General features: G+C 40.3%; 1 protein-coding gene across 1 annotated transcript in view; it reads right to left on the minus strand.

Annotated features, from left to right (window-relative positions):
* Positions 1 to 15,839, minus strand: part of TMEM132B (transmembrane protein 132B) — a 260,407-nt gene that overhangs the window by 47,433 nt on the left and 197,135 nt on the right. Inside the window, exon 5 of the mRNA XM_009555727.2 lies at positions 933 to 1,076. Coding sequence (XP_009554022.2) covers positions 933 to 1,076 — 144 coding nt within the window. The remainder of the gene's footprint in view (positions 1 to 932; positions 1,077 to 15,839) is intronic.

The raw sequence follows: 15,839 nt of genomic DNA on the forward strand, positions 1-15,839 counted from the left end.
CTTTAATATTATATATATCATCTGGAACTGCAACAAAGAAAAGTCTTTCTAGGGCTACCCTAAGAAACTCATAAATAATAACAAAACCCCTTATTCCTATACAGAATTCATTGTAATCAATTCTTAAGTTTAACACAAAAAAACCCACCACCTCCAAATCACATAATAAAACAAATAAACCTGTTCGAAACATTCAAAAGTGCTTCTTTTATGCCTAAAAATTATAATGAGCTAAAAGCTGAAAGCCATGCAATGGTGTCAGAAGTCAAGCAGTAAATGTCTTGATGAAGTCACATTAATGCTATTTCCATCTCAATGTCACAGAGGGAAAACCAGTTGGATATATTTTTTTTTAAAAAAAAGGAAAAATGAAAACGAAAGGTGTGACATTTTTTTAAAAGCTCGCAGCTTTTGTTTTTAGAATTTTTGCCACACGGTGGTTATTTTCTATTCTCTGTCATGCTCCTCCAGTGAGAAGCATGTAGGAAACCTTGCTGAATGCTGTTACAATATACTACGTTATTAGTATTAATTAATTAATGGATGCCAAAAAGCCACTCAATAAACATCCCTGTGTGGGTGGTTGAGTTTTGTAAGTGGGATGTATCAGAAAACATTCTTTCTCATCAGCACTGGCTGGCCAGTGAAGAAAGGCTAGGACTGCTCTTCCAGCCTCCCTGGCTCTCTCTGCCATACGGAACGTGCCAGTACAAATGGCTCTGCTGCAGTCTGTGGCAACGTGGCAGCCCTGCACAGCATCTGAGGACCACCCTCCTCCTCATCCAGTGGAAACAACCCACCACCGCAGAAAGAGTCGTGGTTGTAAAACAACTGTTTGATGTACATCCCAACTGTGGGCTACATCCAAGTGTGGTGGTGGTGAAGGAGAAAAGGATGAAGACTCTGTTCTCCACTTCACATGGGTGCCTTACCTTTATGACATCTTCATCAGCTGATTTGCACTCGGTAGAGTCTGAAACATCGACCACAGACCCATCCTCCTGCACGGCAACTACCTTGACTGGAACAGACACTGTTTTGCCCGTCAGAATGGCTGTGTTAAGGACCTCCGTGTCCTGTATGCACACACACAGAAACAAGGGATGGGTGTTAAAGAAGCATAAAACCAAGAGAATGCCACAGGGGTCAGACTGACGAACCCAAACCTGCCCTCTGACAGGGACAGGGCAGAGAAGTGACTCTTCCTTGCACATACCCCTCAAGCTCTCTCCAGGCAATGGTTTAGCAACCTTGTAAACCAAAAATTGCATCCGGACCACCGAGCTCTGGTTTTGACAAATACATGGATTTTCTCTTTTTTGAGCCCATCTATGGGTTTGGCTGCTGTGGCAATGAAATCTGTAACAATCACGTGTGAAGGCACATCTGCAGCTTGGCAGCACCACAGTGCTATTGGGTACCATCTCCAGAGGATATCAGCAGCTCTTCTCACCCCTTCATCCCAAATCATACCAGTGATTTGGGAGGGGATTATCGAGCCTTATAATAACAGCATTTCTCCCTTAATATTCCAGAGTTGACCTTTTTCCCTTTCTGAGGCTTAACATGAGAAGAAAAACTCTGCACAAGGTAAGGTGCTACAAGCTAAGCAATGTCATCCGTGTACAAATTTTCTAATCTTTCCCCATCAAAATCCCACCTAGAGATGCTTTACCGTTTTTATCTCTAATCCTGATGAATTCAAAGTGCTGGCACTCTAATGACTCCATTAACACAGTCTTCCTCTGTGTCTCAGTGTGGCTGCAGTCTGATTAATTACTCTAAATGAGTTGCTACAGAGGTCCCTGCCTTATACAAGCGGATCTGCAGCCTGGAGGGGAGCAGCCTCTAAAGGCCTATAGAGCAGCTTGTTTCTGCTTCAGCCATGCTTACTTCAAGCCCCTAAGTTGACACACGTGCAGGGCAAGGACCCATCTCTGCTTTCACAGAGATTCAGTTCCGCCTTCTCAGAAAGCCTACAATAGGAAATCATGCTTTGAATCAATTTGCTTTTCATTTCTCAATTTCCATAAAACTAATTGCTTGCCAGTTGGGGGGAAAAAAAAAGTTGCTTCTAATCTAACTAATCTAACTTTAAATTCCATTATTAGAATTGGTGGAAGAAGAAATGGATTTCAGTGAAAGATTTGATGGCAGCTCGAATAGAGAGATATATTCCCTATCATTTGCTCCTGTCTGCTAGCTAGATTGATAGAAAATAATGGGCATTGACCACAAGCTAAGGACAGCTAGAGAAGACCAATACATACTTGCAACTAAGATGTATTATTAATCAATATTCGGAAATGTCTACAAAAAGCACCCAAAATTAAATAAGTTAAAGTACTAATACCACTAGTGCCATCTAACTAATATAGTCTACTACACCTTTATGGGTAGTCATGTTGCAGAAAAGCATTTAAGCATGTACTCAAGTCCATTTCTGTTCTGAACAGCACTAAAAGTACGCGCTCAACTTGACACTTAGACTTGAATGTGATTTAAGCATGCATTTAAGTTTTATCCTAAACAGAGATGCTTTCTGAACAATAACTTATGAAATAAATATACTGTCTTTGTCTGTTCTCTGCAAGGCACAAACCAGATGTTTTACACAGTAAATGACTGTTGAGTTTTTGTTTATGCTGAATGGGCTTATTTATAATCAGCTGCCATCTATGAGGGAGGGACACTGGGAAAGAGAGAAGTATGTGACAAAAATGGAACGGTGAAAGAGCAACTGTAAAATCTTTAAAAAGACTGAGGTTGGAACAAAACTAAGAAAATGCAATGTCAGGTGAAAGAAAACAATCAGAAAGAGAAACTGAGGGTGCTTCATCCACAAGAATGTCAGAGAAGAGGTGTTATAGTTAGATTTCACCAAACCAACAGCAAATATCCCATAAATCTTAAGCCATCAATTCAAGATAAACATTTTCCAGATGTATGATGGAGACACAGTGGTCCTGTGTCAAAATGCTCCCAAGAAGCAGTCTGCCACTATGCTATTTCTAAGCCACTCTTCAACAACCGTCACTCCTCTTCAGTGCGTCACAGCATTTCACCAGGGTCACAACCAACCAACACACAACTAATTCTTCTTCCAAAGCCACTCTATGTTAGCACAGAGATGTTACCCCTACACGTCTGGGGCAGGCAGCACTTGAGTGCAATTACAGCCTGACCCAAAGCCCCACTGAGTTGTAGATAAAAGGATTCTTTTGACTTCAGTAGACATGGAACCAGGTTCTGAACAGCCTTGAACTAATTCCCCCTTTGGTTTTTGCACCATTCACTGTATCACCTTGGTGTTGATCGTCATAGGTGACAAAGAATAAACAAAACCTCTAGCCTCCTTTTAACTCTGAGCACTGCTTAGCTACCAAGCTGAAACCAGACTTTGATGCTTTGAAGGATAATGTAAAGTTTATAAAGACATTTGCATTCCTTTCATAAACTCCCTGTGAGAGAGCAAAGGTCTTAAAAGGACATCTCGCTCTGCCATTTCTGGGTGCTCTGAAATATGCTCACCCTGCTCTTGACACGAGCATTGTCCTAACCTTTCCTCCTTCCCAGCGTATACAGGTACCTACCATGCTAATTAGCTGCTGCTCCTGCACAAAAACTACACTTCACTGGTAAGCAACTCTGCTATATAAATCAATATTTCAGATGCCGGATACCTGGAAAAGTGTTACCCAAGTGTAATAGGCTGCGTAAAGACCTTTTTAAGAGCTGGCTATTTATAGACTGAAAAAAATATATTTCCTGTGAGGGAGAAATATAGAGGCAGAACTGAACTAATTGACTGTCCATTAGATTTATAAACATTCGGTATTTTTGAGTGCATCTTCAACAAGTAACAGACTTTAATCTAGATTCTGTTGTTTCATATTTCCATGGTAGGGTTTACTGCAGAAAAAAAAAAAAAAAAAAGAGTTACTGAATTTAAGCTACCTGTGCTGGTTTATTCCTAACTGCATTTGAACTGTAAAGCGGGGCAATAATGTTGATTTACTGGGCAGGTCTCCCCGAATGGCACAGCAGCAGTGAAACATCTGGAACATCACCCAGGGACCACCAGCACAAACTTCTAACTGCTGACAATGCAACGTCCCAGGTGAAAGACTGAGGATCCCTTCCTGTTTCTTTTGTCAAGGGTTTCAGCTGCAATATCTTGACCAAAACCTTCAATTCAAGCAGCCTGGGTGGAAGCTACACGTTCACATTGCAGGCTCTATCCCTGTAATGCATGTTTATCTCCAGCTCCTTCTTCGTACCTGAATGCATTAGCACTTCAGCACAGCTCTTCTTAATTACAACTGTAACCTGGTAATAGCATTTCTTTGTTGTCTGAAGGAACTTACTTCTTATCCAGCCCAGGCTAAATTAAAATTTAATACAACATCAGGTCGCAACAGATCTAGGAAGCAAATGACAGCTGTTTAATTAAAACCTAAAGTTGATTAGATGGCACTACTGAGAGAAATACTCAAGAGGAAGAACAGAAAACTACTGAAACTCAAGGCTAGGATAATGGCTTTATTTAAATATGAATAAACCCTTCGCACAGCCTTAGTAAATGTTTGACAATTCATTGCTTTGGACAAATGGAGGTAAATGTGAATGGGAGACGTGTCAAGAGTCATGATAGAGCTGTGATTACCAACACTGCTGCTGCCTGTGTATGTGACCAGAGCCAGGGATTACTGAGGAATCACTGCAACAGATAGACATGAACCAACCAAGGAACTCCACGCACAAAATTCGCAATGATTAGGCTTTAAACAACACCACACCAACCTAAATCCGCCATAGGCACGCGACTCCAAGGCAGTTCACCTACCAACTGTGAGCCAACATGACACAGTATTTCCCTCCTCTTCTGGTTGAAAAATAGAGATACAGAAAAATAAGATTATGCATCTCACAAGAAATGATCTCAGGAGCTGGACACGGGTTACTTAGACTCCATCTCAGAGCTGGAAGCTGTCCTGGTTTCAGCTTTCTTCCTAGCAGCTGGTTAAGTGCTGTGTTTTGTATTTAGGATGGGATTAATACAGATGACGCCCTGAGGTTTTGTTGTTGCTAAGCAGTGCTTACGCTAAGTTCAGGACTCTTCAGCTTCTCATGCTGGCCACCAGCGAGGAGGCTGCGGGTGCGCGGGCAGCTGGGAGCGGACACAGCCAGGACCCAGACTGGCCAAAGCGACATTCCATACCGTATAACATAATGCCGAAAAATGCAACTGGGGGCAGCTTGCCAGAGGGTGATGGCAGCTGCGCGGGGATGGGCCGGACATCTGTCAGCAGGTGGTGAGTAACCGTACTATGTATCACCTGATTTGTATATTCTTTTATCACTATTATCTTCCCTTCTTGTTCTGTCCCATCAAACTGTCTTTATCTGGATCCATGAGTTTTACCTTTTCTTTCCTAGTCTCTCCTCCATCCCACCGCAAGAGGAGCGAGTGAATGGCTGCATGCTGTTTAGCTGCCTGCTGGATTAAACCACAACACCAGCACATCTTTCCTGCCCCTTTGGGAATGGTCAGCATCCTTTCCATGAAGTCTGGCAGGGCACAAAAGCCCCGCGCTGACCCAGCTTACCATGACAGATATCATCTTTGTGACTAATGCACAAGCTGGATGTGGTTTTTGAGAGGTTAACAAAACATGCTACAGTACAGTAAACCCAATAAACACTCAATTGTAAATCAGGAGGGAAACCGAAAGCCAACCCTATTCCACTGACAAATGCTACAGCTAAATGCCTTTTGGCATTTAGCTGAAATGACTGTCTTTAGTGAAGAAGGCACAGAGCTGAAACATTTGTCTGCCGAATTGCATTCCTTCATTATTATTTTTTTTCCCCAGAGTGTACCTCATGAAAATACATTTGTAATATTAGAAGGAATTTTTAGGAACTAGTTCTCCTGCCTGAAACTGGCATATTTTAAAAAATGTAAATTATAGAGCAGATTGTGACGTGTGGGCTGGGCCAGCAGAGTTTTTTTATATTTGATAAATTATTCACTACCTTTTTCTTCAGATCAAAGAGCAAGGCAATAGAAGTCCATTAAGCAAGCTTAATATATAAATTAGATGCTTTGCTGAAATTATTATAATCCAAAGCAATTCTGTACTTTTCCCCCCGATAGCTGAATACCATTTTATGTTTCCAATACATATTAATGAAGCCTGGTTGCTATAAAGCTATTTATATTTTTCCATCATTATATCAGGTAAGATATACCATTATATCACCCAATGGTAAGAATGAACAACTGGGATTATGTGTTTATGAAACATCAGAAAACATAAATACTCTTGCAGAAGAGCTTACTTTGTTCTTTGGCCCTGTTTCCTCCTTACATTCCTACTGTCCTTCCCTTTCACGCCGAGGAATCAGACCCCCCAGTGATGCTGGCAGGAGCGCTGCTGGGCTGTGGCAGATGGCTGAGCAGTCGTTATTCGTGGGCTGAACTGGCAATCCTGCCTGCCCAGGACTCATGTCCGCAGAGGCTGTGCACACGAAAGGAGTTCACATTACCCGTCCGAGGAAAGGGCTGATCAACAGCTAACTCCTTACTCTGCAAACAACATTGCAGTGGAGCCACTTGCGGAATCAACTGTTTGCCAAGGTTTCAGGTGTCAGAGCGAACACCATGCATGAGTCCTCCCACCCTAAAAAGCATACGTGTTGCTAGAAGGTCATTCCTGCTCCCCTCCAACCTTCCTCTGTCTTCAGCTGTTTCCTCACTTCAAGCTTCTTATCCAACAAATCACTACCCGGAGTGATCCGTTATGACAGATGGCAAATCACAAACACTGCTGGCTATCGTGTCAAAGTTAAAGGTCATCCTTTATCTCCTTTGTTTACCTGCTTAATAGCTTGACTTCATATCGGGATCCCAAAGGAAGAACAGGCAGGTGCACATATTCAGTAGAAGAAATCAATTCATGTAAACTGAACCATACAGAGAGGTTCTTAATCACCGATTCTTATGGAACAATGTAAGCAGCAACTATTAGCCTAATTGAATATTGTTCTAGATGTATATTAGTGTGTGCCGCAAAAACAATTTGCTATAGCACAAAGAAAGCATGATACAAAGACTCCAAAGTGGAATCTTATTTCATAACTTGTCTTTTTGCCACAGATACACTGAAGGAAGCTCTCATTTTAGCAGAGTGTACCTGGCACACGCAATCAGCTGGAGCGGTAATTCTGTCTCAAAGTTCATGGAAACTAAAGCTGAGATTTATTCCATTTCCATGTGTTTTTTTATGATGGAAATTCAGCTCATTTTGAGGTTTATGTAGGATGAATAAGCAAAACCTGCTGCTGAAGGTGAAACCTGATTAAAAGCTCTGATACTGTCATATCTATGACCTGAGGCAGTTTTATTTTATTTTTCATAACTCAGAACAGATCTGCCCCTATTAAGCAAAGGTTCAGAACACAGCCTGGTGCACTTGGCAGAAGTAATTGCAACCTGTCAGGCAGTCTCCACTGTCTCAGCTAAGTACCGGTGTCTGCTGCATGAGCAGAAGACCTTTCCTGAGACTGGGCTTACGCTGTTTCACTTCTGCCCATTATGTCCCAGTAGAGTTTATTCTCTAAACCTGCTCTGTTAAATGTCATGACACCACTGCTCTGAAGTGCATACCTGAGATAGAAGGAATGGGAAATTCTTTCACCTGGAGAGCAACTATCACACATCTGACTTCAGTTGTCTGCACAGAGAACAGAATCAGGAGTTCCCAGCTTGTGTTTGGGGATATTCTGATATACTAAGAAATACAGGACCTAAAGTCAGCCTAAAAGTATGTTAAACTCTGCCAGTCACTCACACTGGAATTTACACTGTGTTTAGAGATCCGTATAGCACCTGAGCACTCATCTGATAGACTTGTGCCAGTTCTTCTCAATAGTAAGTGACTGGCAACTATTTTTAAGCATATTTAGAATTTTATGGTTCATTTAAGGATTTGTTTTTTCCTTTTTATTCCAGAAAAACAAGATCACATTCTGACTTAATAAAAGCATGGGTCATCTCCAACTGAAATCAAACACCATGCTCCTGGATTCAAGATGATGCACAATGGGTAAAACTGTCTACTAAGAGGCAATGACATGAGTCTCAGTACAAACTGATACACTGATGATTGTTTCCAGATAGCCGTGAAACAATAATATGAACAGTCTTCAAAGGCATTGTTTTTTTCCACGGAAAAATCTAGAGAAGCCATGCTTTGTCTAGTTTATGGAACATAACTATTGGATTCAATTGAGTGCCAATAGTAGTCAAAGATATAATTTTGTGTCTCTCTTTCTTTGTCCCACAGGCTTAATAATATTTAACAACATCATGGATGGTCATTTTGAAGAACTTTTTACAGACACTTCTCTTAATTCCTTTTCTTGTCACCACACTGTCTACTGGAGCAGGATGGAAGGGGGTTTTCTGAAGGAAATTCACCGGTGCAATGGTGAGCTGGCCACTCACTGGCTTGAAAAGGCTCCAGTTTCACAAACGCAAAATTACAGACATCGAAACAGAAGGTTGCATATCACTCCTGCAATCTGTGTGCCCATCTTCTGTCATGAGTACTACCTGGGCAGAAATCCATGTCCTTCTGTAATAACAGCTGTTTAATGCTATAGAAAAATAAACAAATTAATTACAGCACGTCTACGCTACTTCCCAGCATCCTGCAGGAGCATCCTCTCATGGAGAGAGTGTGGACTTCGGCCACGGTGACTTATTTTGTTAAGCCATTCACAGAGTGGCTACGGCTTAGGAATACCTATTTGTGAACAGCACAAGATGCATAGGAAAGCGACTGTGACATTTTCTCCGAAATCCCCTGACAGAAGACAGTTGTCTAGCATTCGCTAAACAGAGGGTTTAGGAGAACTGGAATTTATACTTTCTCCCTCAGGATAGTTCAAACACTGCTGTGAATACAGAGGTCATAAGGTACCCAGTAAATTCAATAAAGAGTTGTATTTTCCAGACAGAGCTAGATTCATAGACTTATTAACTATATTTGAGAAGAGCATCATGGAGTTTATAATGGCATAGAAATCTACTAGATGCTCACATTCACCCTCCTACAAAAGGAGGATATCATTTGCCAAAGAACACGGATCTGATAGGAAAGACCCATGCCTGACTCAAAGAAGTATGTTTTTTTTTTCTTGAAGATGATCTATCTTATCTGTCAGGACCAGAGTGCTGTACTTCCTTATTTTATCCATTTAAGGAATTTCATGAGTGTGCATTTGACTGCTCTGAGCGGTAAAGCGCACGCACACTGCTGCACGATTGGCTTTTCAGGCGGCAGACACTTTGGAAACAGCCCGTTTCCCATCCTCTGCTCTCCCTCTATTTGCTCTGTTCTCCCAAAGTGCCTGCAGGCAGTAATTCATTCCCTGGCAGTTCCTGCCTCAGTCACCTGTCTTAGGACAGCATAAGTGACACTTTGGAAGTTTTATCTCTCTCCACAGCATATTAACAGGCTCAGATGTCTGGTTTAGACTTGATGTCTAGAATTAGGGGACAGAAACACTATCCCTTCCTGCTTTCGATATTATAAACAATCAGTACTTATACATCCCTTTTAGCTCCTTTACTCCTCGGAGCTAACAGTACTCCTAACAATTTTTTACAGCACAGCACGTTTCCTGCAGTGGCATGGACTTCACAGATGATAAAACCATGCCTTTTATCTACTTCACTTCACAAAGCCGCCTACTGCTGTATTTGATGCAGTGGAAATAAAAAGGAGAACACACCTGTAGCCAGCCCAGGCATCAAGGCTTTACCGTCCTTGCACACTCACAGCTTTCCGGTGTTTCATTTGCTGATTTTGGGAGCATCTATCAACTGTTCCTTGCTCATCCTTGCACTGCCACTCCGTTTAAATGAAATGTTGCCTTTCAACTCTTCAACACTAACTTTCTACTTAAACACTACAGAAAATGTCTCCTGCCTGTGTTTAGAACAGCCTGGAAACTTTTTTGATGAGAAGAAAAAAAAAAAGTTTCTTGACAAAAATCAAAAAAGCATAAAAAAGACATCTTTGAGAATATTTTTCTTTTGAAAAAAAGTTAAAATTAAAAACTGTGAATTTTTTCAAATAAGAATGTTGATTTATTCGAGGTAAGGTTTTGAGAGTCTTCTGACTGATCTAAGGACTACTGGAGGTTTTTTCCTTCCTTTTTCTTGGTTTGAATTTTGTTCTTCAATTTAATTTTTCAGTCTGTTCACTTTGTACCTGCTCAGAAGCGCTGCCTTGTTCTGACATGGCCCTATGTCTGATTATTTCTTTTTTTTTTGCTCTACTTTTACAAAGAATAACCTCTTTTTTTAATTCAAGTTCAGAATGAAATCCCTTTTTTGTTTTCATGATTGAATTTCTCAGTGAACTCTTGTGCAGTGTATTTATTTCTTGCAGTCTAGGACAATATCATATGTGTTTCAAAAGCTACTTTCAGAACATCAGTATTTTTCCAGAGTCCATCAGCTTTTAAGAGACAGAGTCCTTTAAACTAAAGAACGTTTTAAGGATGTGTGAGCCAAAAAATAAGACTGACTAGATTCTGCTCTCAGCTTGACTGATGCAAGAGGGAGTAATTATAATAAAGACCATAAAGTTACACAAATGTAAACGTCCTGTGAAATCAGGATCAAACTATTTAATTTTTCATCTTTTCCCCTGTCTCTCTTTCATCTGTTCTAAAAATTATATATAGAATGATTTATTTAAATTACTCTTTATAGTATCTTGTCGTTCCACAATACTTCAAAAACAGAGCTCAGTTCTGCCAAGGACAACACAACAGTTCTTTTCATTATACAGCTAGAATAACTGAGACAGAAGAAACCCCAACCAAGCTGGTGGCAGACCGAGAAACTGAATCCATATTCCCCATGTCCATACTTTTTCTGAGAGGTTACACTCAAACTTGCTGTCTTCGGGCTGTTGGTTCTGTATAGCGTTATCAGTTCCTACATCTCTCCTACTAAATAGCCTTCTTGCATAACATTTCAAATAGTTGATTTGTTGGTTGGTTAACTGAAATTCAGGTGTGCAGCAAAACAAATATCGGTGATGGTGAAGAAATATTGAGAGCTACAAATCAAGCAACCAGACACAAGGAAAGAAAGAAATACTGTATTACCTGTCACTTTTCTTAGGAAGAAAAAGATGATGGCATATCAGCATATCCACTAATGCCACAGATAGCCAAATGCACTCAAGAAAGATCACAAAATACCTCTCAATATGAAACTACTGCCAAACATTCTGCTTTGAGAGGGCTTCCAATGTCATCTCACAAGTGGTTCAAAAAGGAACAAGACAATAGCAGACAAGGGGGGTGACATTAATGTTTCTCAGGAGTAGAAATAAAAAGTGACAGTGTTATTGGTTTTCAATAGAAGCATTCTGTAAATAGACAAAGGTCTTCCATTTATTATTCTATGAAAACATATATTTATCAGAATCACAGCATGTTTCTCTGATAAAGAAACTTAACAATGGTTCCTTGTCCTTACCCTCAGCACTAAAGTCAGTCCAAACAGGGACTCCAATGTAGTTTTTAAACTTTTAGTTTTAAACTGTTTGAAACTGTATGAAGCAGTTCTCACTGGGTTTTCCATCTCAACAAAAAGCACTGAAGGACAGAAGGAAAATGCAAAAATTACTTCTATATTTGCTTCCAAAGGATTATCTTCATAATTGCCCTTTAGGTGTCATTAAGCCACTACTCAAATTGAAACCTTACAATTTGTTTCTTTGGAACCTGTTACATTATGAGTAACGGGAAAAATACCGATCTTCCAGAAAGATAAATTAATACACCAAGAGAGTAATAAGAGAATTAACCAATTCGTATTGAAGAACTCAAGAACAATCTTGGTGGAGGAAAATGCCTCCCATTTGCTGCCATTTTACTTAATGTGAGACAGAAAATTCCACAGCCTGACTCAGTTGCAAAGAGAAATTAGATCACTGCTACTGGACAGTTTAAATGGAATGAATATTTGTTATTTGCCTCCATTAAAGAAATTTACCTTCCTTAAAATTGGCTGCGGTAACCATTCATTCTTTACTTTTCCTTTAAAAATAGGCAGATTTCCAAATGACACTACATTTACTTCTTCTTTTGCAGTACCAATTTCAAATTGTTTACTACTGTAAGGTGGGAAGAAGGCCAGGTTTAATACAATATTCTTTCTTATACCGCAGCCGATGGCGTCCTCTTGCCGCATAGTCATCGCTCCTGCTAGATGGACAGGCAAATACAAGGGAAGATGCTTTTTACAGAAGACACAGTTTAGGAAAAGGTAACATTTTCTGGCATTTTAACACATCATTTTAGCAAAGAACTGACAAAGAAAGGAAACCTAAAGGTGCAAACTGTGTTGCACCTAAAGGCCTTCATAAATGTAACGCAGAGTTCCAGCTCAAAAGTGCTTCCAGTTGAAAGCACCCCTATACAATTACAACACAGAAAAGAGCAAATTCTCCTCACCTTACACTTCACCTTATAATTTTGGCTCTTTCCCTTCTTTTCTGACACCTTGAGGTATTCAGCCACGTTGTACATCCTCGGTGAGGGAAATGCTCTTGACAGCACAGATGTGGGCCAGAACCTCCCACATCTTCTGTCTTCAATGTGTTCCTCCAAGGAAGGAGGGTCTTCATAAACCAAATCATAAAATATTTCATTCAAAGGCCACCAACATTTTACCTCTAGTTCATAGCTGGTGGGCAGCACTTTAGGAATAAAAGCAGTAGTCATGGCACAAATGAAGCATGTTTATATTTAAACTAATGCCATGAATGCATGAAAGCAAAACCAGGTAAGAGTATTCACCTACAAAATCTGAATCTCAGCATTGGAAAAATAAAGTCTACATGAAGAAATTAGTACGAACATGGTGAATCAAGCATCTCATTTATCCTACTGAAATTTCAAATTGTTAAGCAACAACAATGATCTGAAAACAGATTAATTGGATCTTGAAACAAAAACTGTGTCTCAATACATCTTTGTTTCTTTGCTATGATGCAACTTCATCATTTCCCAAAAGCCCAAGAACTACTGTCAGGAGGCACCTTGTAGCAGAAAGCAGTAAAAGATGATCAAAAGTTTTACTCCACATTCTCCTGCTTCACTGCAGGTTAGTTTTGAAGGACAAATGTTTTTCTATTCATGGTCAATACGATACAAAGTGGTCAACTAATGCCCAACTTTAAAAGTCACAGGACCACAGCTACTGCATCAAACATAGCTTTCTATTTGTTGTTCATTTTTGTTAAATGACATTGACATTTAACTAACTCCCCAAAGGTTACACTCTCTTAAATGCAGCAGTACCTGGCATTTTAATACTGTTTTTCTTCATCTTTGCTAATGAAGGCAATTGTGCAAGTTGTTGTTGATTTAGTCTTGGATTTTCCCCCAGCAGAGCTGTAATTGACCTCTGGTACATATATCCAATGCAAGCTGACAAAAGCGATTACGGAGAACAACCCAGAATAAAACTGCAATCTTACTTCTTCCTAAAGACAAGTTGTGACTGGAGTGGAAGAGAAGATGACGTGTAAGTTTTCTGGACAGGTAGCACTGGGCTGTGTCACTGATGAGGCTGAGAAAAAGCAACAGCCTGAGACAGAATCAACCTTGGAAATATTAAGCAGAAGCATTTCAGGAGGCAGCCCTCTGACAGCGCTGTCTCCAGGCAGGCATGGTTTGCAGCAACCTCCTTCCTGCAGCAGCATTTCTGTTTTGTTTTGGGATTTTTTCCTCTCTTTTCCTGGCCAAGAATCTCATAAACAGTTTCAATCTAAAAAGCCTCATTCCAGCATGCATTGCTACTCAGTCCAGAGGGGAATAAACCTAAAATCTGGGAAAATTAGTGCAGAGGAAAAGACTTTAGAAGCCACTAAGCATACCTGTGTGTGCCTGCTGTAGTCTATATTTCACCAGTGTTCGTAATAACTCTTCCCACTTGTTCTGCATGGTTGTTTGGGGAAAATAAAGACAAACCCCCTACATTTGATTAAATATAAACACTGACATAAAAGATGCACTGAGATATGATATATAAATATTTTGCTATTTTTACATGTGCAGTGAATTTTAGGAAGGTTGGAAATTTAGATCTTATCTATTTCTGGTCAAACGGATTGCCAGAGGATTTTTCTGACAGTGGCTGTCTGCAACTTGATGGCAGTGAACACGCAGAAAGTGTGCTGTGTTCTAGGATTCCATTCATAAAATGTTGCAAAATGAATTCAAATGAGGTGGGAGCAGAAGCCTTTTCATGTGTGCATGGTTTTCAGAGCATAATTCACCTGAGAACACACCTCACTCCAGGGCAAAGTCTCACTGAGGAATAGCTTGGACAATTATAACAACACAGCCTGTGTTAATTGTATGGCATCTCTCTTGCCCTTCTCTCTGTGGCAGCGCAGGAAGGGCACTGATGGACAACTTCCAGCTGCCCCAAGAGGCTCTGGCACAAGAAATGAGTAACACACTGTGCTGCTCTGCACCCAATCCTGAGCATCACCTGTCCAAATGCACCAGAGGTTGCCATGCAACCTCCACACTGACATCCTTTGGCCATGCATCAGTCACCAAATGGTTTAGCTGGTTTGCACTTCCAGGCTGCAGCCCAAAGAGTTTTGTTTAGACCACATGAAACGCAGCTTGCAGGTTACTTGAGGTGGAGGCTCCTAGATGACTTGGAAACACCAGCCATCAGAGAATGTTCTTATGCACTTTCTTCACAGAACTTTGGCATAAAGTCCAAGCTTTTTCTGTCTCACAGACTAATCTTGCTAGCAACTATCTCCTGAAATTTAGGTTTAAAAAAACCACTGGAATTTGGCTACTCAGATCAGCTTCTCTATTGGCATGTTCATTTCTCCAAGATCCTGTGTCACGCTGAAGACCGAATTTCTTCTCACTAAGTTTCCTGATACACATTTCACAGATGACTAAAATATTATATTTAATATTTTCCTCACATGCTCACAAACATTATTATAAATTGAAAAAAAAATACACAATGATTAATTGAGTAAATTAACCTCCAAACCACTTGGACAGCTGTTCCAACATACTGCGTTTGAGGCCAATATGCTGAAACAGCTGCTCCTTATATGTAAGGTAAAAATGTGCGCTTTGTTTTGCAATGTGAGTACACTAGGTTTATTTCTTATCTCAGTAACTTTAATACTCACCTGGAGCATTGTGATTTTTTTTTTTTTATAATTGCATACATTTTTTACCGCATTATCAGCAACTTCCCCAACGTTAACTCATTTGTTCCACACTATGTTCAAAACTAAAGTCAAGTGGCTTTCTGTCATCTTCACCTGGGATCCACATACTCGCATTGTACGCTGCTCTTTGTGGCAAGATGCTTACAGAATGAATGAGTGAAGATTATTTTTATATGTAGTTTCACAACAGCACAAGTGTTCCTTAAATGGAAAGCGTGTTCTGGTTCATGGCACTTTCTCTTCTCGTTTCCAAGGCAACTCAATACACAGACACATGCAAACACACACACGTGTGTGCTATTAATACTGTCTTCCAATGCAAGAGATTTCTTCATTTATCAATGAAACACTAGCCAGCTTCTGTAGTATTGAAATCCTGAGCCAAACTTCTCATAGAGCAATTCACAGCAGAGAAATATCCAAGAATTTTTTCCATTTCATTGTACACTCAGACCACATGTTTGGGAAAATTTTTGCACAAACATAGAATCATGGAATCACCAGGTTGGAAAGGACCCACTGGGT

This window comes from Cuculus canorus, chromosome 17 (genome assembly GCF_017976375.1).
Source record: "Cuculus canorus isolate bCucCan1 chromosome 17, bCucCan1.pri, whole genome shotgun sequence".
Taxonomy (NCBI): domain Eukaryota; kingdom Metazoa; phylum Chordata; class Aves; order Cuculiformes; family Cuculidae; genus Cuculus; species Cuculus canorus.